The sequence below is a fragment of the Pelecanus crispus genome, chromosome 4 (genome assembly GCF_030463565.1).
Source record: "Pelecanus crispus isolate bPelCri1 chromosome 4, bPelCri1.pri, whole genome shotgun sequence".
Lineage (NCBI taxonomy): Eukaryota > Metazoa > Chordata > Aves > Pelecaniformes > Pelecanidae > Pelecanus > Pelecanus crispus.
The window spans coordinates 26,651,350-26,674,364 of record NC_134646.1 but is presented as its reverse complement, the minus strand read 5'-3'; the positions used below and the strand labels follow the sequence as shown (position 1 = coordinate 26,674,364).

Here is a 23,015-nt window from a genome sequence, read left to right as displayed (position 1 = left end):
CTTAATCCATCATTTCCTCTCCCCAGCCCCATATCTGAAGAAAGCAATCAGCATGGGCAAAGTATTTCTAAAAGCCCCAGCTACTGCTGACAACTCAAGAAGCGTTATTCTGAATTACTAATGGACCTATACTGACTTTACACAGAACATAAAAACTGCCCATGAAACACTCCTGTGGCAATCCAAAAATACGCATTTTGCAAATTCAGAGGCTTATGCAAAGATCCCCTTGGTAAAAAGCCAGAGTGTGGTTGCCAAAAGTTAACAATGTGAATTTTTCAGATAAAGGAAACCTGACACCTCCAGCCCCAGATTGCCTGCCATTTCCATTTTGGTTTGGGTTTCAGAGAATAACTGCTGTGGAGTCTTTTCCCGTTGAGCCAGAAGAGATGGCTGGGGCTCCCCTGAGTCCAGCAATGTGCTCTCTTCAAAAGGACCTGGAGTGAGCAAGTAGCTATCAACATGCCAAGCCACACTGGCTGGCTCTCACTGACAACCTCCAAAATCAGTGTGGCCAGCAGGACAGAAGACCAAGCACTGCTGAAATGAGCTAGCTGAATGCCAAAAGGAGGAAAGGACCAGGGGTATAGCCAAAGTGAGGAAGGACGATGACACTGAGAGGTGCCAACTGGGGTTATGGGAGTAAGTGGAAGTAGATGAGACCAATACATTGTGGCAATGGAAATTCTTTTTTTTGGGTTTTTTTTTCCCTACAAGCATTGCAGTAATAAAGATATAAAGGTGGAAACAGCAATGAAAGCTGTGACCTTGGCTTCATTTCATAGGAATAGGAGCCAAATATTACACCAGGAGGCTGGTGACTGTGCCTAATACTGTCTGGAGACCATGCAAAGAATGGTACCTGCCAACTAACGGGCCTGTTTCCCCCCCAAAGTCCAATAGCTGCTGATCTCTGTTCTTCAGAGTCCATGTAATGGTCCACATCCATCTCCCTTGCTGCCAGAGACATTAGGAGCATGAAGGTGAAGAAAAACCTTGAGTTCCACCTACAAGGCAGAGTTAACATGCTGGCTGCTTCACCGCAGGTTGACGATGCTGCTGGAGCAAACAGGTGGCCAACAGCCTTGTCATATTGGCTAGGAATTAAATCATCGCCAATGCAACACACCAAAGAACATCCCATAGTAGGGTTCTTGGCTCAGTGAACACCTCCAAGAGAACTTACTACGGGCATGGGGTCCTGTGAAGCAGGTCAAGAAAAGCTAGGCTTTGTCCTCTACACAGGAAAATGTTGCTCTCCGATGCTTCCCATGTGAGAATTAGTGCTGAAAATCATAGGAAAAGTGGACCTACAAACCAGCTTAATACAGTGGCTTGGTCAGGGATCTTGTTATCAAGAACTCTCTCCCTCAGGTGAGTTACTGCTCATGGAGAGATAGCTCCATGTTTTATCTGGGCTTTTCCTAGCCTGGGAGAGCAAACCCTGATAACATTAGCATTTGTGCTTCAGCGGTCCAGTGCCTACGTCCAGGTGGAGCACAAAGAGTCTTCCTAAAGGTACAGGCAGGATAATGGGACACATGTAGCCGCCAATGAACTGACGAGGGTATTCGCCTGTGGCAAGAGCTCAAACAACTAGAATTTCTCTGCTGGCTGACACAGAGGCTATAAAGAGAAGAAAAAGTCATTACGGTAGCAGAAGATACTTGAGTATGTGGCACCAGCAAGCAGCACCAGTGGCTAGTGCCTCATCCTCTGAAAAAGGTGTTTATAGCTAAGCTGTGCTGATGATAGTGATGCATTACAGCACCCCGACATTGCCCAGAAGAAAGATAGCATGGATGCTGCTGAGAAGTCAGGAACAGCAAAGGGGATTCCATGAGGAATCCTCCCTCTTCCCTGCCTTTCTGGAGAAGGGCAAGAATCAGAGCTAGCTGTGCCAAGACCCTGCTATGCCCACCACAGCTTGAATGGGGACTTCTCCAGACCTATGCATTTCCCTCGCAGAAAGTGACCTACCCAACAATGGGAATGGCACAGCGCTGACACAGACCTCTCCGCTCCATACAAGCACTGAGAGAAGAGCCACACTGCTCCAAGGCAGCATGCAAATTCCCAGAGAGCTGAAGTATCAGAAAAAAAAAAATCAAGCAAAAAGGAGAAAAGAACCTAAAAAAATAAGTAAAATTAAGTCTATGGCAGCCAGGTATGACAACCATGCCACGTGAAGAGAGTCCTCTGGAGTATGGAAGCACATGTGGAGCACATTTCTTGCAAGACCTGGCAGGGACCACAGTCTACCTCTCATACTGATAAGGAAAAAAAAAAATCACTCACTGAACTATAAAACAAATGAGCAAGTGGATCATCATATAAAGAACACTGAATACCCAGGAAAAAAGTATATAAAATATTTTTTCTTTTAAAGAAGTAAACAAGGAATCTGTAATTAATAAACAACAGGTTGTTTCTGGTCACCGAGACCTTCAGAAGTCAAAGAAGTCGTTTCCTCTTCCATCTCTTCTGCACGTAAATTAAAAAGGGAAAATTAATTATGCCATTTTTTCAACTGTCAATCAGTTCCTCAGCCTTGAATTAACCAGATATTGAATTAAATCAAATTAATAAAATGTGAAGTAAACAGTTGCTCTGAAACGGTAGAATACTTATTCCCAAAATGGGCTTAATATTTCAATCAACACTGTCTCCAAGCATTTAACCAATTACCTCCCGCAATTTGGTTTTGTTTTCTTTAAAACTTCAGCAGACGTGAACACCTTTGAATCATATCATTTAATACAAACAACTAAACAGATTACAATAAATTTGGGCTATATTACAAGTGTGTTTCTTTCAAATCTTAAGTACCAGGGTTTTAAAATAAACATAATCCTTCCCAGTTTTAAAATTTCTCAACCAAGCAAAAAGTATTTTCCATTCTCCAAAGTAATCCAGAACATAGACCACATTGTTCACTGATGTACATTCTATCTGGGATACACTGGTGCCACTAATTTAACATGAAATTCAGGTGTGCAGAAGACCATTCTGCATCTACTTTAAAACACAGTCATCAGTTACTGACAAATATATTTAAAATATGAAAAAAATTACCAACTGACCCACTGGCTACTCTACTAATCCTGGGATTTTATTTTGCCTGGAATTCTCTAGGGTTTATTCAGAAAACATAAAGTAATTGCACAAACTCAGAGGCACAGTTCTCCATCAAGCAAGTCTTCTGCAAGAACATGCAAAAACCCACACCGAGAGTGCCTCACGGCTCAATCTAAAGAAGGCAAATACCATGAAAGAGTAATGCTGGAAGAAACACTAGGTGAACGTAGAGGCAGAGGTAACACGAAGAAAACAGAAATGTGCAGATTTACTTGTTCCAGTCAACAACAGTAACTAAAGTTTATTGATTTCAGTTTCAGCAGCTAAAAATCCATGAAACATTTTTATATGATACAGACAATACTATCCCATATTCAAATTTCTATCAAAGTAATAATATAGGCTAGGATTTTCTCACAGTCATTGCGATTTACTTCAATTAGTACAATAAAACCTATTTTAAAATATGAATATTATTAAGTGCAAATAGTTTTTTTTTATCCAATTGCAATTTAGCTGTTCAATTATATGGAAATATCTAAGTAAAGAGACTGAAAAAATATAACTGTTAACTACAAAAGTAGCTGGACATTCTCAGCCACTGCCTCTCAACCGTTCCCTTTATATCCACTGTACAACTATTTCCAACACACTAATCACATCTATTCGGAAGAAACTGAAATTATATGATTTCAAACTATTTTTATTAGAAAAACAGTCCTTTAACAACTGCTTTTACTCTTCCATCTAATTATATACTCTTAAAGGCCAAATATTCAGTCAGTATGCAAAAATAACCATAGCCTTTTATTAAGCATAAAACACCAGATAAGAGTTCATAAACATAAAGATGCTCTTTGCCTCTACCAGCAACACTGTCCAATATAGGAAATTACATTTAATGTTAAAATTTTAATACATATATGTCAAAGTCTTAGTAACTTGGTATCAGAGACTTACTACAATTAAGTCTCTTCACAGCATCGTAACTTGCTGGACTTCATGGCTAGTATTTCCTTGGAGATACTTCACATAACAGCCAAGATGTTCAAAAAACTACCTTCCTAAAAAGCTCCCCCCTAACTCAATACTAAGTAATCTGCACTTAAAATCGCACAGCCCTGCCAAGAAATCTTACCTATCTGGAATATTTTTGTGACCAACAGTCAAATAAAAATGACTGAACTGATGAATATTTGATTCTGACATCTGTCTAAGGACAGCATAAGAACAATACATTATAAGGTTACTCAAATTAGAGGGCTAGCACTATCTTTTTTTTCCTTTTACCGAGGCACCTGTCACACTTTTTATGCAAAGGCTGTTTATTAAATGCAAGCAAACCCCCTGATTTCCTATTTCGTAACAGTCATGGTCTGATCATCTCCATATTCAATGTACGTTCCTACAAAAAACCGAAATTGATTTCAAGTACAAAGCAGCAGCTATCTAATCCACAAGTAAGAACTACAATGATGTTCTGCTCTTCCTAAAACAAGCTTGAAGCCACGATCATATTAAAGACACAGATGTGAGGGGATTTTTCAACTTCCAAACAGATATGCAAACAAAGTATTACAATCCAGGGGTGCAGGTAAATGAATAAGTAAGCAAACTATGTGATGTTTGTGCAGCGTCCTCTCAAATCCTGCAATCCCTTCTAGAAAGTCTGGGTCTACATCTCCCTCTTCTTTACTCATGTTCTTCTCGCATGGCTTGGTCTCAGAAACTTTCCATGCCTGTAACGGAAACTTGAGCCAACTTCTTAAATGTATGATTTCTTCATCTCCACTCATCATCCACTTCTGTTTCTGAGAAGCTCCTCATCATGACACCTGTATCTCAAGAAGCAAAACAGGAAACATCACAGGGATGAAGCAAGGAAAGATGAATCATAATATGCCTCCGTGTCTTTAATAAAATCCCAACTTTCATTCAAGTTCCTTTTAGGAAATAAGAGTTCCTTTCACAAAAGCAAAGTTTTGCCAAACTAGGTATGTAAACATTGTGTGCCAAAACGGGTAACCAATGAAATCTCCCAGTCTGCACCTCTGTTTCTGATATGACAAGCAGGAGAAATCCTGTACCGACTAGCCTTAAATACTGTGGAAAACACCATCAGGTGCCAAGCTTGCAGAACTAGTCTGCGGCAGCCAGCTCAACTAAAAGAAACCGCTGACCCATCTACTAACTTATCCGCTACTGAAAACAATGCGAGTTATCTTTACCCAGGACCCATTTGTCCAAGTAAGTAGAGCTCTAGCCCACAACTGAGACAAAAACCAAAGATGTAAGCCTCTACCTTCCCCACTACTCTTTAATCTACACAACTTCCACGGTACGTTTGCATTTTTACACGCTATCAGGTACCGGGGAAGATGCTTCGTCTGCATTACAGCAGTTTAACCAAAAGGTGACAAAGGCCTAAGGTATTTTCAATGTGTCTTTGTCCCCAAAATCATGTCATAAAGTTTGGGGTTGGGATGGAGGGGACTTGCCTATCTGTTTCTGCCATCCAAAACTTGGGATCAGGCGGGCCAGAAGCCAACTGTTCAAAGTCTAACAACAAAAAGGCGGAGGGATGACTCATCTGCAAAATGGAGACACAGCCATCTTGCGTCCAAACAAGCAGCCCAAACCATTTGCCTGCCTCGTGATTTTGCCCGAAAGCTGAACGAGGGGGTGCAGGAGAAATGATTTCTGCAGCCGTCGCAGCCAGGAAGCCTTCAGGCCAGATAAGCAGGCACCAAAACCATTCTGCCAGCCAGCTCTCAGCAAGACAGAAGCATGAAAGCAATTTTCTGTCTCCCTTTTAGGGTTAAGGCCATCTTTACATAAACATCAGCACCAAAATCTCTTCCTAGCAGAGGCAGAGCAGATCCTACCTCTTATCAGCTACCACCTCAAATTCTCAGAATTCCACCTCCCATCATTCCTCCTTTCTTCTGCAAAAGCACTTGACAGCAGCACGCTTTATACACGGGGCACACTTCCCTCAGAAAGACGGCATAGTCCTTTACCAGCTCCTCCCAGGAAAATGACGGGTCATTTCGGCTCTCTTACACTAGAAACAAGGGACAGCTGTAGGGACAGAGTCCTGTCTGAGCACAAAAATCTTGGGTTTGATTCTTGCACATTGCAGTGGAGAAGATAACAGAGCCTTGGGCGGCCAAAGCAAGAAACCCTCTGACAACGCTCTGGGTATTGCAGAAACAATAGCTGTTAAGTAACCGGACAGAAATGTCTTTGCTGTGCAGGGATTATGTGTCAAAGAAAAATACATTTTCCCTCAATTCTGAACTCCTGAAGAAGTCCTTACCCTCAAAAGTGCTTAGGAGGCAAACAGTCCTGAAAGCCTGTGCCTCAGTGATCAAGCCTGCTATTGAGAAACATGCTATTGCCTACTCAGGAAAGATAACTATCACAGATTTCAAGAGCTTACAGAGCTCAAAAGCTGAGGCAGCCACACATGTCCCCGTCAGCAGGACATCCAGAACATGTCTAGATACCATCCAATTATTTTACACCACAGTGATCCTTAATCTTTTATCGTGATGATCACTGTATACAAGAAACAGAAAGCAGAATTTCACTGTTCCATAATCATCATAACTCCATATTCTCTCTGAGCACCAGAAATTAACTGCGGACAAGTAATTCAATTCATTATCGACATCCTCACTCATTAATCAGATGTCTACACTCAGTATATGCACCATACAGACTACACGACATCCAGGCTGCTCACTGTTGCATGCAGAAAGAGAACTGCAGAAAAAGATTAATGGTTGTCAAAAAGATCTGATGCTGGCTGTCACCTGAAACAACCAAGGAATTTTCAGTTTTCTTTTGAAGAGACAATTTACTGGCAGCCTGGTACTTCTAACTTTGATCTTCATAGCAGCCAACACCAGCAGAAGAATTTTGCAGCTCAGTAACAAAACACAGAAACCTCCTGGACTGTTAACTCAATTACAGTATTTTGGCAAGGACGCCTTCCCCCTTATACCTTGGGGAAAGTCTTAAGATTAAACAGTGCATGTTTTAAAGGCATACGTACCTCAATTATTTGGTGTAACTGTTCATGTACCTAATTGCTTTGAGAGAAAAAGTACTCCACAGCAACTTGCTTGGAAGACTGGTATTTTTCCTTGTTTCCCAAGGAAACAACGGTTACATAACCACACTGACTGTTCCACGCACAGAAACATAAATTAAGGCCAATTTCAACCTAATCTGATGGAAAAGGACAGAGATTTCACACATGCTCAGTTCCTACAACAGGCTTGCCTAATAAATAACCGAGGCAGCCCCCTGAGCATCATGCCCGGTTCACAAACATCAGGGAGACATCATGCTTTGATTAAGTATACCCAAGAACTATGAGGCGGTGAGAGGCTGCTCAGGCACTGTGCTGTTGGGAAAAATCAGGGACGCTAACAGTACTGCTGTGTAATGGAAAGAAAGAAGTGAAGATGTTTAAGGTACCACAGTGCCACCAAAACTGAGAAAGCTGCAGGAAACGTTCATCTTCACTAGTTCAGCTGCTCACAGAGCTACTTTTTAACCTATGGAGCAGTACAGCAATGCCTTATGTACCCATCACAGCTTCCATCTTTACGTGGGCTGCTGCTGATGTGTTAGCAGGCACTTCTCAGGATTCGTTAAAGGCACTTGGTCAACAGACTTTGTCAACAGTTGTCCTCTTTCACCAATGAGAAACTGAAAAGTAGACATACACTGCAGCACAGGTGGCCTCAGAAAACCCTAAAAAAAGAAAAAAAAAGTGCTTCTCAGACCCTTTCAACAAATCTTACCCAGGCAGGGTAAGCTAAGCACTGCCACAACAGGTCAGATTGCTGGTCCATCTGTTTGAGAATGCTGCCTCCTGTGATCAGGACCAGATGCTTCAGAGGAGAGAACAGTTCTGGTAGTGAACAATGATGTAATTCACCCAAAGGGGAAATTCCTTCCTGAACTCATCAATTAGCATGAAGGTTTATATGCTTAATTTATTTTTAATCCTATTTATTGCAACTCTGGACACTGTCATTATATATATATAAATGTCCAGGTCTGCTTGGAATCCAACTAAACTTTTGGCCTCAGTAGTATTGTGTGGTATAATTATGCCAGGCTTCAGATGTACTGATTTTCAATTTCATTTAAGCATCCCTTTGTTCTTGCACTATGGGAACTAGCACAGCTATTAACCTCCGCTCTTCCCTTTCTGAGGGCTCCAGCCCGGCTTTGCACCGTAAACTCCCATTGCCATACTGTGCTCTGTTACAGAGCAGGAACATCATCTGAGGGCCTTTAAGGCAACAACTTAGCAACTTCTATCAGTTATCCAGCAACATTTCTATACACTAAATTTCTGGGATCTGCTGGAAGCTGGCATCTCCAGCAGAATTCCACCAGGCCCTACCCACTTCCAGATCTTGCAGGCTTCACTTTTCTGATGCTCTCCACTCCAAGCTGCCACCCTTATAAGCACACTGTTTTGCCCTGTGTTGTGCTCTTTGAACCCCCCTGAGATTTAGTTATAAAAGAACTGACAAGAAGCATACCATGCTGGGCTTTTCAAGGTCATACAGGAACCTCTCCCTCTGAGCAAAGAATTCCCCTCCTGTCTCCATGCCTGAATAAAAAAACAACACTGTCCAACCAAGCAAAACCAATCCCATTTTGCTCTTGGCTGATGTTCCTGTGGGCTGCAGGTTCCTCTATGCAGTAACTTTAGCCTATGCTGTTACTTATGGATGAGCTCATGACATACTCATCATTATTATTATGCCAAGTACTTACTAAAGCTCCAGTGCGATTAGTCACTGCTGTTTCTGCTCACACAACGCTTGCAAGACGCATCAAGCTATAAAGCCACACCTTCATTCAACAAAAGCTGGGAGGGGGGTGGGGGGGGAAGTATGCAAGCAGCAGACCCTTAAAGCAAACTTGAGGTTCTGGATCTTCTTGTCTCCCCAAAACATAGTCCTGCTTTCAGTAACTATTTGGGCTGCATTTTCTTCTCCCAGCCTCTGGAGCTAAAACTTTGGACCCCAGGCCACAGATTCTTAATCCCAAAGTCTTTAGGAGAGTAGGTCTGGCTGGTATCTCATGGGAAGATGGCCCCCCAAGGAGACGACAGAGTTTTTTTACAGCATCCGTGAGAAACGCCACATAGCCGTCACTGTTTTACCACAAGTGTTTTGATTATGGGCTTGGAACTGGTGAAATATGGCAAGAGAATACTTCTTTGCCTCAACCAAAAAGAAAATTACACCATTTCGTCCCTCTTTAAAAGGATCTTCAGGCAAGCAACCAGTCGAGAGAAAACTCCTGTCCCAGCCTATGTCCACATTAATGGTTGGACTGGATGATTAATGGTTGGACTGGATGATCTTAAAGGTCTTTTCCAACCTAAACGATTCTATGATTCTATTCTATGATTCATAAACAAATGGAGCTCTTGAATGATCAAAATAGCATTAACAGAACTGGTAACAGGCACCACTTTGCCAACTGTTAGCTTATTAAGTAATACAACCACATGCAACTTTTCTTCGCTATCTGAGTATCATATACTGATCAGAGTCCATAAAATCACAGGTCTCTTAATGGAAGTCAAATAGTCCCACTCCAAACTTCTCAATGACCTCCCCATGCTGTTTAATAGTTACGCAGCAGTCTTAGAAACTCTGTTCCACAGCGATTATCTTCATACCTCCTTTCTAAGAGGCCATAAATGCTTTCCTGTTCTTCTGTCTCACATGCGTAAAGACGACATACCGAACTGCGTACTTCTACAGTGCTGTTAGGCAATGCTCAAACAGTGGTCCAAGCCACAAGTATCAGAGCACTGCCATACCAGCATCTCCAGGACCTCTGATCAGCCATCGAGTGGTTTGCCTTTGGCATTTCACGATTTGCTGAGGTTGAAAGAGAAGACAGTAATGATACAGAACAATTCTCCCATCAGCAGTGGCAAAAGTAATCATGGAGGCCTTGAGTACAATGCTTTCACCGCTTTTGGGTCCTTACTGAATATGAAGTCAAAAAGGTGTGATATTTTCTGTTTGTCACACACCAAAACAGAGTTTGGGTAAGGAAGTATAACAGACTCAACAAAGGTATTTTTGGCTGCTAGAATTCTCAATCTGTTGTGATAAAATTATCTTTAAATAAATGTGCAGTACAAGCAGTACATACTTTGCATAAGAAAAAATCCGCTGGCCACTTACAGATCACGTGAACTTGGTTATTTAGTTGAGCTAAGAACGTCAATTATTCCAAGCCTCATCTGACTGTAGATTTGGATCTTTTTAGCAATGGTACTGCCACATATCAAAACACACAACGAGCCACAGCTCTTTACCAAAGCAAGGGAAAGTTTCTGCAAACAACAGTTGCTGCCATTTAGCAAGATGTTCATAAAGAAAAGAGGTAAGATTGAAAAAGCCTGTGCCTCTGCCTCTACCCTTCTGACCTTCCCTCTGAAAAGAAAAAGCAAGTCTTTCTCTTCTGTCGGTCCACCCTTCCTTCCATATTACAGTATACAGAAATCAGATGCCTTCAGCTGTCATGCCCTGATGTCCACCAACCAAAGCTATGGAAGATTATATTCTTACTTGTTTTCCCCTTCAAGCTTTTCACCAATCAGTAAAAGGGTTCCCCAAGTTCTGCTCTGTTTTTACAACCAGTGTCACAGAAGTTGGTCCTCCTATTGCTCATCGGAGCATACACCACGATCTGAGCAATGGCAAAATAGAGTCATTCAAACATACCGAGTACTCTGTGCTGGGTAAAGTTCACGGCAGCTGTTCGAGTCATAGAAAGACATCTGAGAGAAGCGCCATAAATAACGAGATCACATGGAGTCTCCCATTGCACAACCAACATACATCTTTCCTGCTCAGGAATTTATGCTTCACACCCTACACTGTCAGTCAAGAGTGTATTACAAACTATGTTTTCAGGATGATCCAGAGGATATTTTGGAAAGTAATACAGCCCTCCTGCCAGCCGAGTCTTTTCAAAATACTCATTCTATGCCATTACAAAAAAGACAAATGTTTCTATAATCTTGTCCAAACCACCATCTTTCTCAGGAGCAAGCTATAGACCCACGTATGCCTTTTATGCATCATGGATGTCTAAAACCAGTTCCAGCAAGTCTGACAGCCTGACAGAAACTGAAGGGGACTACACCTTCGCAGACTCAGGATCTAAGTTTTTCTTCAGATGTGCAAACATAAGCTATTTTCTCAGACTCCAATTTCAGCAAATCCCTAATTTGAGCAGCCCCTTTTTAGGATTCTTAATTCATTTTACTGTTAGATTAAAACTAAACCCAGTCCTCCTAACACATCTCATTCCTAGGCCTCTGCAAGAATCACTTTCCAAAGCAGTGCATAGCTACAATTGAGAAAGAAGATATATAGCTATTTTATAAAAATTACTTTTTTTTTTTTTTTCCTTTTTCTGGAGTTTTGCCACAAATTGCCTTCGAGGGCTTGGTTCAGAAATTCCAAATTCAGTTTATTGTTTTTCTCATTAAGAACTAACTCCTTTTAGCAATTCTGTTAATCTTGGAGTTTGAAGTTATTTTTCTTAAAGTAACGCCCAGAGGTTAGATATTCCATAAAAAGATCAGGAATTATTTTTATTAAAGTAACACCCAGAGCTTAGACATTCCTTGCAAAAATCAGGCAAAGCACCTTCATTCTTAAAAAGGTTCTTAGCCTTTTCCTTGTAAACACAGATTTCACAGAGACAACTGAGCACTGAGAAGTTTTATTGCCCTTTTTTTTTTAATCAGAGAGTTGGAAAAAAGTTTTTAAGGCAGGATTTTTCCTGCCTAAAAAAATCCTGAGCCTTTTGCTCTTAACACGATGCGTGGGTTTTCTTCCTCCTTCCTTCTTGTACTTCTGTTACGGAATTTCCACTCCCCAACATCAGATTTCTCATGAGACATTTGCACTGGCTTTGGGGTGTTCTGCCAGCAGTCAATACCTTAATACCTCTGGTGATACTCAGTATCTGTCCCTTAGCCAGCAGGGAGTCCCACTGACCCAGGCCACACCAATTTCTGACAAAGCTTGTTAGACTACAAGGAACTTGTTGTTAGCCCTTAACTCTTATGCCACAAAGAAACAGGGCTGCAAAGTAAAGGATCTTACCTCCATGCTCAGGGGCCTGAGGCACTGAAACCTTCTGCTCTTCAGCGGCAGCCCTGTCTCAAGGACAAGATCAAGTGCTGCCTTTTTGTTTGAGTGACTGTGTTAATAAACTAGGTGACATCACCCAGGTTCCTTACCATGACTAAAACATGGTTTAAGTGTTTGGAGGGGAAAGGGAACGCCTTTTGATCACTACTTCTGATTCAGAGCATAAGCAGCCGTGACTGAAGACTGCACTTTGTCAGCAAGCCTCCTCCAAATGCTATTGCTCTTTAGGCATAACAGGCCAAAGACACCATGGAGTTAATAACACGTTTTCTTCCCCGCTGAAGAAGGCACGTAGTGACAATTTTCAATCTCTTTAATGTAGAAATTAGGGCTGGGCCAAAATCTTTTCAATTCCTCTGAAAGAGAGGTTAAGTTGCAACATACCCACCTTTCTCTCTGCAGCGTGTATAATTTCAGCTTGCTCAACAGCAGTGGCACTCCTGAGTTCAGGAGGACTTTAAAAGAAGTGATTATGCTCACGGAAGTAAGCCAACGTGAATAAACTGCCCAGGCAACAGGGAGGCATTCCAGAGCCCTGTGCTGTCACCAGGCTTTTGGCCAATGCTGCTTAGTCATATATGCAAAACACAAATTATAGAAAGATTCACCATCGGTTAGAATATTCTCAATGAATAATTTTGCACTGCGCTGAAGAAGCTTCCCTGCAAACCATCCTCGGACGAAGGCAAAGGCTTCCTCTGCGGGTCTTCTTGATGGATCAGGCAGTTTCGGAAGGGAAGTCTGAGAGCAAGTTTAGCACCACCCGAGCGTCATGCTGCTGAAATTCGTAACTCTTATGGCTATAAGGCACCATGGCAGCTGCTACAGGCTACATTCTCATCTGGGCTCAGCCAGCACATGCCAATTCATACTATTCGGGCACGTAACACTGGACTGAAACTCAAAATGCTCATGGCACGGGGTAAGGTATTTTCACTACACGGCCCACAGAGTTCATAACGTCTTCAGCTTCAAACACAGCCACACTCATAGCTTAGAAATATTTAAGACCCTCTCGAGCCGTGTCACAGAATTTATAAAGCTCTATCCGAAAAGCTTTGATCTTCTGTGCAGCACTGGGTATAAAACCTAAGCAGCCACATTTTAGTTATGAGGAGAGAGATGACATTTCCACTACTTAACAGAAGATTATAGTTTTCACATAAGATTACGGTCATAGTTGTAACTCCATCTGAAGACTGCGTTTACAAAGATCTGACTGTTCAGCAGCTCCCATGGACACAACAGAGTGGCCAGGTTCTCAGAAACATCCAAGTTACAACTGAAAGCAACCTGTTAATGCTTTTTTGCATACCTTATAGATGGTACCTTATTTAACTGTTTTAACTGCTTTGACAGCCTTCCTTCACACACTTTGTGTGATCAGCACCACTAAATCTATGTATCATAATAGCTTTTTAAACAGTATTGAGTAAGCTAGAAAGATTTGCCTCTGTACAGCATTCTCAAAAATAAATGCGACTAAAGATAACTTTGGCACAATTTTTTAAAGGTCACAAGCTTTCCCCAGCTAAGCCATCTAATAATTCAGCATAAACAAAGTTCCACAAGAGTTTGAGAATCTGTCCCCATGTGTGCCTACAAGCCCGACTGTTATGAATGGACGCAAACAAAATAGATCTATTGTCTCTACCCTATCTGCCTTTGCTTTTAGGCACCGATTTTTTACGGCCAATTAAAGAAAGCACTTTTTCCCCACACATAATATCGTGAATTAACGGGTAAAAATAACTGCAGAAATCTGAGGTAAAATTTCAAAAGCTGAGCGCACCTCCCATCCCAAAGCATACTTGTACTGTAAGACTAAAATATAAACCCCTCAACAAAACAGGGTATAGTTTTGCTGGGACAGAACTTCCATAGCTGTACTTAAACCAGGAAAAGAAACAACTACCTGCCCTTCGCTCATGGCTCAAGCAGCATTCTTCTAACACCCTAGCGAACGCAAAAGGTACGCGCCCTGGAAAAGCTTTTGCTTTTGTTGCTTCTCCTTAAAAACGTTTTGTCTAGACAAGCCAGTTTGTGAGACGCTTGTGCCACTACCTCAGGTCCAGAAATACGAGCGGAGCTGCAAGCCGCTCGAGATTTCTAAGCGCTTCCCGGTGCTTCCAGCTCAGCTGAGAGGAAAATTGTAACGTTATTAGCTACAGAGAGAGAAACGGCTGGGTTTAGCAAGCTGGAGAGAACGGGTTCGTTTTGACACGCTGCTTTTTTGCAGCGTACGGAGCGGCTGTCAGATGGCTGTCGAGGCCAGTAGCCCCGGCGAGGGCTACAGCAGATTAGGAAGGATTCATCCCTGCGCCGCCCGCTCGGGTGGGCAGGCCCGGTGGGAAGGAGGGCTCCGCTCCCGGTACAGCCAGGAGCCCGCCGCCGGGACGGCGCTGCGGCGCCGACGGGGCGAAGCCGGCCACAGGACGCGGAGAGCCCTCCCGCGGAGGATGGAGGGGAGAGCCCACCCGGCCCGGCGGCACGCAGCCCGCCCCCGGGCCTCAAGCGCAGCCGGAGCCGGCGCCGCCCCCCCCCCCCGCCAGCGCTTTCTCCTCGGGCGGCCCCTTCCCGCCTCACAAGGGCCCCCCGCGCGGCGCCCCCCGCCCCGCTCCCCTCCGCGCCGGCGGGGCGAGGGGAGGGAGGGGAGGGGCGAGGGCGGGGCGCCCCCGCGCGCGTGCCGCGCCGCGGCCCCACTCACCGCCCGGCGGGCGCCCTCCCAGCAGCGGCGGCGGCGGCAGCGGCAGCGACCGGCGCGGCCCGGGGGCGGAAGCGGCGGCAGGAAGTGAGGTCAGCGCGGAGGTAGGGGGTGGGAAGCGCCGCTTCCGGGGGCGGACGAGCACCCGCCGCCGGGCCGGAGGTGGGTCTCTGTCCCGCGTAAAGGCCGCTAAGTAACGGGGAGACGGTGCGCAGGCGGGCCGCCGGCAGGCCGCGGGGCTCCCGCCTCCTTCCTCCGCCCCGTCGCTGGGTGGGAGCGGCGCTTCCTCCCGCCGGCCCTCGGCCCCGCCGAGCTGCGCGCCCCTTTTCCTCGGTTGCGCGCGGGGAAGCTGTGAAAGGGGCTGCGGCAGGCGGGCAGCCGTCAGTCGGAAGGGGCCATCGGCGCGGGTGGCGAGACTTCCCCCAAACCAGCCCTGCTGGCGGGGCAAACCCGCTTTAGCCGTCTCCTGCCACGGCCAGCGCGGCCCAGGTCGCGTTTTACCGTCGCGATGGACGCTGAAGTACAGATAATTTCTGTCTAATAAAGAAGATTTGGTGAACAAAGCCAAGCTTCCTCATACCTGAATGGAACTGCAGTGCTGTTTACCACTGCTCCGAGACTTAATAATACTTATTTTAGCACAGAACTGGGGAAAAAAACTTTTCTGGGCATAAGAGTCTCAGCTCTCTGCTGTTGGTTAGCGTTCTGTTCACCACTTGGCCTGCTCAGGTCATGTAACATTAGAAATTACAGCATGATACAGCTTCAAGTAGTTTTCATGATTAGATGCTTTTATTAAGAAATAATTTCTGCAGTATTCTTTAACTGATTTTGTGACTTAACTAGAAAGAAAAAAGTAACTGGGGTGTGATGTTTCTTCTGGATAAGCCGTGAGCTTTCTGTTTATGCAAATATTTATAAACAATCCCATTCTTTAAAGCAACTTGACTAAGTTAAGCTAACCACCTGTGCTATTAACACTATAGTATTTAAGTGTCTTCTAGGCATGCAATTCACTGTGTACTTCAGTTCTCAAAGTTTCTCCAGGCAGGGTTCACAGTATTGCATACGCAACCTCCACATAAACACAAGAGAGCAGAATCTTTCCGCACCACTGCCAGCGACACTCCGGGCTCTCAAAGCTGCTCTCCTTCGCTAGGCAGTAAGGCCACAGTATCTTCATTCACGTTTACTGAACACATTCAGCAAATTCAACAACACGTGATCAAGGAACAAAAGGGTTTCCAGGCGGATAGGTACTGCCGTGCTTTCTCTAGGGTGCCGTTCCCAGAGACGGTAGGAGCCGATTTCCAAGGTGCCGGCAGAGAGAGAAGTAATTTAAAACACTGGTAAGACTGCACTTCTCTACCCTCTGAGGTTTCTCTGAGCAGGTCTGCCCTGTGTTGGGTACTTTCATCCTGAATGTTTCAGTAGGCACTCGGTTTACTTCACAGGGCTCAGAGGAAAGCTACCGAGAACAAAGTTTTTAGGAGAGTCCCCTTTCTTTTCCCCTTGTCTTCAGCTAGGTATCGGTTAAGAGGCATTGAAAATAGCTCCACACTGACTCTTATCATCAGCACTGGAAATATATCCTGAGTTCCTACAATTGTGGGCTTCACTCCACTGAGAGCTGTATGCTTTCAGTCTGTTTTGGTGGCTGCTGCTGCTGTTCATACTTCCTTGCTGAAAAAAAGAAACACCAATCAACACCGATTACACCATTTATTATATATATGTGTGTGCATGTATACATATCTATATATATATACACGTATAAATATGATAACAATCAAGAAATAGACTTAAGATGAGAGAATGTAATTTCACCGCTTAGCCACACAAGGGGAAGTTTCAGTCACCGCGTGGAACTAGGCCTTTAGCGTATGGCCTTGGAAAGGCTGAACTGTAGGGTCACAGCAAAATGTCAGTAAATTAGTGGCAGAGAAGTATGATTCTATGCAGGTCCTTTCATTTAAAAAAAAATTAAAGACTATGGCTTCAGATGTACTATTATAGATGGCCTGAATGACTCATTAGTCACACGGTTGATCTCCACATCACTCATCTCCTCCACAATATGCCAGCCACAAGCTAACAACTACATTGACTTCAAAATTAATCTGGTTAGCAAGGCAAAGGGAGATCAAAGAGTTGTCTGTGGCGGAACAAACACCAACAACGAATGCCAGCAGGCATTCCTCTGTAGGAAGCACATCCTTTTTTGTTCCTACAGAATGCAATGTCCTGGTTTAAGAATCTTTACATTAAATATTTACATCTAAAAGGTGGCTTCAACTCACTGAGTATTTCTTGCCCATATTCCCTCTAGGCGTGTATGTATGGCAGATGTGAAACAAGGACAGGTGTTTCTCAGAGTTGGACCTCTGGAACATCAGAGGCACGGGGCTCTTTCCTACCTCCATCCTGACCTTCAACATTAAGATGGGAGCGGCAACACGTGGTACAGTAAAATTCTCATTTATTTTCAACTTACGAAGTTCAATTACTCGTGATTCCACAGTCCTCTCAACTTTTACAAATCCATCCACCTTTTGACAATATTCAGGCATTCCCAGCTCTTTTTAACTTCAACATCAGGTTCGACAGCTCGCACGGCTGCTCCCTCGCTCCGTACTTCCTCGCACCTCGATCCTGTGACCCGCGCTCCCGCGGAACCCCCGCTCGCAGGGTGCCGCAGGCCGGGGGCTGCGCCCCGGTGTCCCCACCGCACGGGGACAGGCAGGCTGGAGGCCGCCCCCGCAGGAGGCGTCCCCAGTAACCCACAGGCCCAGGGGAGCCCCCGCTTGCTTCTGACTTACCGATGGAGTACATCTCCAGCTGCTGCCGCAGGCGGATCTTCTTCATGCTGTCGTAGAAGTTGGGCTCGGGCGGCGTCTCGGCGGCTGGGGGCAGGGTGAAGATCCGCATGATCCTCCTCTTGTTCCTGCGGGGGGCAGGGGGGGTAAGGCGGTGAGCGGCCCGGCCCCGCCGGCACGGCTACACGTGGGGCCGGCGCGGCCGCTCCCCGGCGGGAGGCCTGGCCCCGCCCCCCGCGGCCTCCCCCCGCCCCCGCGGCCTCCCCTCACCGCCGCGCATAGACGAGGAGGGCGAGGCTGGCCAGCACCACCAGCAGGTACACGTTGGTGGCCTCGTTCCACGCCTCGTGCACCGAGTAGTCGATGCCGCCGCTGTCGCCCAGCGCCGCCGAGCCCCCGCCGCCGCCTGCCCCCCCGGCCGCCGCCGCCGCCGCCATGGGGGAGAGCGGCCGCGGGGGGACGGCCGTGAGGGGCGGCCCCGTGGCGGCGCGCGGGCGGGCGGGCGGCGGGAAGTGACGTCAGGCGAGGCGTCGCGGCCGGCGTGAGGCGCCGCGCTCCCGCCTGCTGCCGGCCGCCATCTCGGGGCGGCCCTGAGCGGGGGCGGGCCGAGGCCCCCCGCCCCCCCCCGCCGCCTTTTCTGTCCCCTCTAGCCGCCAGTGCCTGCGGGAGAGGACATGAGGAGGTGGCGGTTCCTCTCCCAGGGGATATAACAGACTCTGCGCTTTCGTACCCGCCAGCGTCTGAGGGAAAACGCGCAGGCGGGGAGGGGGGCAGCAGAGGCGCGAAGTCAGCAGCTCTGAAAGCCTGGCAGGCGCGGAGTCAGAAGCTGCTTCACCCCCCTGTGCTGGTGCTCCCTCTGTGGCGGTGGAATCACAGGGGATGCAGCTCAGCAGTGCGTGGTGTCGGGAGAAAGAGAGGTTCAGATTGTCACAAGCTTTCACTTCTCACACAGGAACTAAATTTGACAGTTCAGGTTGTCAAAATAGAACAGCACTTTCTGAAAAATCTTGCCTGCTTTTTTTTTTTTTTTTTTTTTTTTTTTTGGTGCCAAAAATGGGAGTCGCTGGATATTCAGATGCTGGAGCAAGACAGCTTGCTCCTATGCTCCATATGCTCCTGATGCCACAAACCACAATTCCAGGATTATGCTTTGGCAGAAAAGGGGGAGCAGAGCAAGCGTTTTGGTTTAGAAACTTGAAAAGTTGTCTGAACTGCTTAATGAGATGCCGATTAACTAGGCAGAGGATGTTCCAACACGCTCATATACACACACTTTTTTTTTTGTTGTACTGCCTGATGCGGCATGTTTGAGCTACATGATAGGTTAGGTGTGCTGTCCTTTATCATAGAATCTTAGAATGCTTTGGGTTGGAAGGGACCTTTAGAGGTCATCTAGCCCACCCCCCCTGCAGTGAGCAGGGACAGCTTTAACCAGATCAGGTTGCTCAGAGCCCCATCCAACCTGACCTTGAATGTTTCTAGGGATGGGGCCTCCACCACCTCTCCGGGCAACCCGTTTATCCTCTCCTCCTGCTTCTTTCTATCCACCTCTGGCCCTGATACTTCCTTTTACCATATCTTCCTTCAGATACTAGAACAATTGCAACGTAGACGTTATGGATATGGTTCATCTCCCTTTGCTTTATGCATATTTGGGGTGTGTGCTTGTGTTGCGGTTATTTGTCTTCACCCTTTATAAGACAATAAGGGGAAAACCCAAGTATTCTTAGGGCATGATTTATCTAACCTATGTTAAACATGCAGAATGAATCCTCCTGTTCCCAGGAAGTGCTCTGAGCCCTTACTGAGTAGAGGGATCCTAGACAGCTCGCTTGGACGGCACTCACTTTGCAAATGTCCAGCCAGCCTGGGGAAACTCCATCCTTTGGGTAGCCATTTTCTCAGTGCAAGACGCGCCAAGTCATTCTCTTTCCATGCTATGGAACAGATTCATTTCAAGAGGCCTTAGATCAGGGCACAAAAGGATATGAGTGAAAACGACAATATAAAAAAAATGAAAAGCTAAGGCATTGTAATCATGAGAAAAGTTCCTTGCCCCACATGGTGTGGGAAAGAAGAGTAGAACAGCAATTAGACATAATTCTAGGTCATTAAATCAGATGGCACCCATGCACAGAACTGTGGAAACCACTAAGAGAAAAAAAAAAGACTCTTATCACTTACACAACATGACACAAGACAGTTAATTAAGCATGGTTTTTCGGGGATTTTAAACAGTTTCTCATGAAGTTGAGGCTCTTTGTTTGCTTTTTTAGTATGTTGAACCTTTCTGCTAACAGGCCTGACAAGAAAGCATTACACATCTGTGGAAGAAAAGTGGGAAGAATAAACATAAGTAATTTGGGTGCTCTTTATATTTCACTATTACCTCTAGAGCTCAGTTGAGGTCAGGCTCCCTTGTACGGGGTATAGAGAAGCTGTATTTAAGCTGTATCTAAAGGCACTTTTTGTATTAACCCTGCAGCTCTGCTCTGGATGTCCCAGGAAGGGGCTGGAATGCCCCAGGACTCTGCACCCAGCTTCCCGTCTGGAGGAAACCAAGGCCCACATCCACAAACCATGACTTCAAGTCTTGGGGTTTTCTCTGCAGCCTCCAGCATGCAGGAACAGACTGCCTCACTCAGCAGGTGCCTGATTTGTTTGATTTAATTAAATGCTCGATTTAAAGCTCAGATAATCCACCCATCCCCCAACCTAGAAGACAGGCAGAGAGAGATTTTCTTCCCGCACAAACCCCTCTAAAGTTAGCAAATGTTAAGCAGCGGGTAGGACAGGGATAGCTTGAGGAGCACAACAGTGGCACTGCAGCGAGTGTGACAGCCTTGCAAACCTGAGAAAAAGGGGTGATCTGCCACTTGCTGGCCTGTAGCAATAGGAGTTCTGGGGGTATAGGCCTTCTGTGTGACTTCCTTGAGGAATCTGGTTCAAATACCAAAGTTGGTTCACTCTTCAGCCTAGGTTAGCTTGTCCTGGTACATTGTTGTTTCCTTTTACAGCTTGGGCTTTTGTTTCAGTCTTAAGCTCCTGAAACACCTTCAGAAATGGGAATGCAAGCTGCTGTTGAATTTGGTCAGAGCGAAGTCAGGCCTTCCAGTTGTCATTATGTGCACAAGAAATGGTATGACCTGTCCGTGTAGACTATTGTAGACTATGTAGCATATTTATTTGTAGTGTGGATGAGGTGGGATGGGATAACCAACACTTGTGTATGCTGTTAATGCATGAGGACATCAGTTGTTTTCTATTTTCTCATACTAAAGCTGCTTGCAGGGAAAGGACTGTAATTTTGTGCTATGCCTGCATAGTATCTGACCTCCAGGATCCTGGCCTGTCAGCAAAGCATGTAGGCACCAAACAAATAGTATATAATAATAATAATATATGGCATCGACATAAGCTATTCTGGCAAAATGTAACTAACGGAGACCCAAGCTTAGTGGCTAGATTTTCAACATTACACAGTAGCAAATAAGCCTGGGGAGTTTCAGCTTTGGGTCAGACACAGCCCCTCACAGGAACCAGTTCTTGGGGAGAAAAACACATAGCTGTGTGACAATTAAAAAAAAAGAAAAATTCCAACTTTTTCAAAAGTGGGAACTTTGTTCATTCCACAAAGAAATCTAGTGTGTACCTGATAAAAGCACCCACTTCAGTCCCATAGATTTATCAAGAGAATTGCTGAAAAGCGTCTTCCAGCTCTACAGGGAAAGAATTTACTTTCTGAAAGTCCTTAGCACCCAGCAACTACTACAAATTTGACTGAAAGCTGCTGAATAATACCAATGTTGAAAATCCAGTTACTTCATATCCAAATTGTGAATGCTGGGATCTAACAGTAAGCTTGTTCTTTTGCAAATTATGGCCAAAGAATCTGTATGTGTCCTTATGTATAAATATATATTTTTTAATGGATTTTGAGTTACCCAGAGCTAAACAGAATCAGAAATCGCTGAGACATAAATATCACTGTAATGTAAAAATATTCACAATTTAATCCTGATAAATACTGGATTATAGACTTCAGAACACAGACTGACAATTATTGGAAATCATGTGGTCATCTCAAGTATATAGTATTTCAATTAAAATAAAACCATAAAATCCTTTTTCTTTTTTAAAAGTACCATCTAGCATATAATTTATTTGGATGAACTCTACAAATATACACATTATATCATGCTAGAAGAACTTGAGAACCACTTTTTGTTTGTTCCCAGGGTCTCTTGACTGTTGGTAAATCATAATGATAGAATCAGTTTACAGTTGCAAATTCTGCCAAATATCTCACAAATTATATTTGGCAAACAGCACTGCCTCTCTTTCACAAAGATAATGATCTGATGCTTTGTTTATGTGGCACGAAAGGAAAATATTGTTTTAGAGCTTGTGATAGAATTTCAAAAAGTTTCTGCGGTATTCTAAACTTCTGATACACTTAATAGTTTCCACTCGATTAAATACAGAGTAACACAGACTTCAAAAGTATCATTCAAAAAAGAAAAAAAAAAAAACCATTCAATTAAATAGGTTGTATTAATCTTATTTCCTCAGCGTTTACCCAGGCCTCCATAGCAGCTGCTGCGGATAGGCACGCAATACTTTTTACATCTGATAAAACATACAGATGAGTTGCCGTAAAGGCTGCTCACCTGTACAGGGTTTAGTGTTACAGAACTGCTTTTAGGATGTAGTCTGAAACCCATGGCACACAAAGGGAAACACGCTACATCAGACTTGAGCCGCCTAGAAGCCTGCAGCCACCAGGCAGTTTGGAAGGAAAACAGCATAACCTTGACAGTGCTATTCTTTGGATGACTTTAAGGAGAAAAACAAACGAGCAGTGGGTTTGAACTGAATCTGGGACTCTGCTCTGAGACAGGCTGTTTCCATTCTGTATCCTGTGGTACGAACCTACCTGGTAAGGGCTAAACTTTATTGGGAAATCCACTGGGAATTTGTTTTGGCAACAGCATCGGACCAAGAGTAGAGCATACCATACCAGTAGTGGGTCCAGGTGCCCTGACACAGTCAGCACCTGCAGCCAGACTGTCAGCAAACTCAGCTGGCATGTCCTGGGTCTTCCTGTCTCCTCTACTGCTGGCACAGCAGTGTCCCGGGGTGGGGGTTCATTCTGGGAACCAGGTGCGATTTCTTGAGTCTGGGAGACAG

The 23,015-nt window shown here is 44.9% G+C and overlaps 2 protein-coding genes across 5 annotated transcripts in view; both read right to left on the bottom strand.

Annotated features, from left to right (window-relative positions):
* Positions 1-15,036, bottom strand: part of SLC20A2 (solute carrier family 20 member 2) — a 58,397-nt gene extending 43,361 nt beyond the window's left edge. For all 4 annotated transcript variants that reach the window (XR_012830997.1, XM_075708795.1, XM_075708798.1 and 1 more), the window contains exon 1: positions 15,013-15,036. The gene's annotated coding sequence lies outside the window, so the exon portion shown is untranslated. The remainder of the gene's footprint in view (positions 1-15,012) is intronic.
* Positions 15,037-15,885: 849 nt separating this feature from the next.
* SMIM19 (small integral membrane protein 19) lies at positions 15,886-18,262 on the bottom strand. The gene is made up of 3 exons (XM_075709110.1): positions 18,096-18,262; positions 17,829-17,953; positions 15,886-16,692 (listed from the first exon to the last, which is right to left on the bottom strand). The coding sequence occupies exons 1-3, from the start codon at positions 18,260-18,262 to the stop codon at positions 16,625-16,627; spliced, it is 360 nt and encodes a 119-aa protein (XP_075565225.1). The 3' UTR covers positions 15,886-16,624.
* Positions 18,263-23,015: the final 4,753 nt, after the last annotated feature.

What these genes read in the sequence shown, in the direction of transcription:
- SMIM19 (XM_075709110.1), bottom strand. Translation starts at nt 18,262, where the DNA reads ATGGCGGCGGCGGCGGCGGCCGGGGGGGCAGGCGGCGGCGGGGGCTCG. An exon ending in CTCCTCGTCTATGCGCGGCG is followed by an intron (nt 17,954 to 18,095) that starts GTGAGGGGAGGC and finishes TGCCCCCCGCAG; the next exon opens with GAACAAGAGGAGGATCATGC. An exon ending in GCTGGAGATGTACTCCATCG is followed by an intron (nt 16,693 to 17,828) that starts GTAAGTCAGAAG and finishes TCTTTTTTTCAG; the next exon opens with CAAGGAAGTATGAACAGCAG.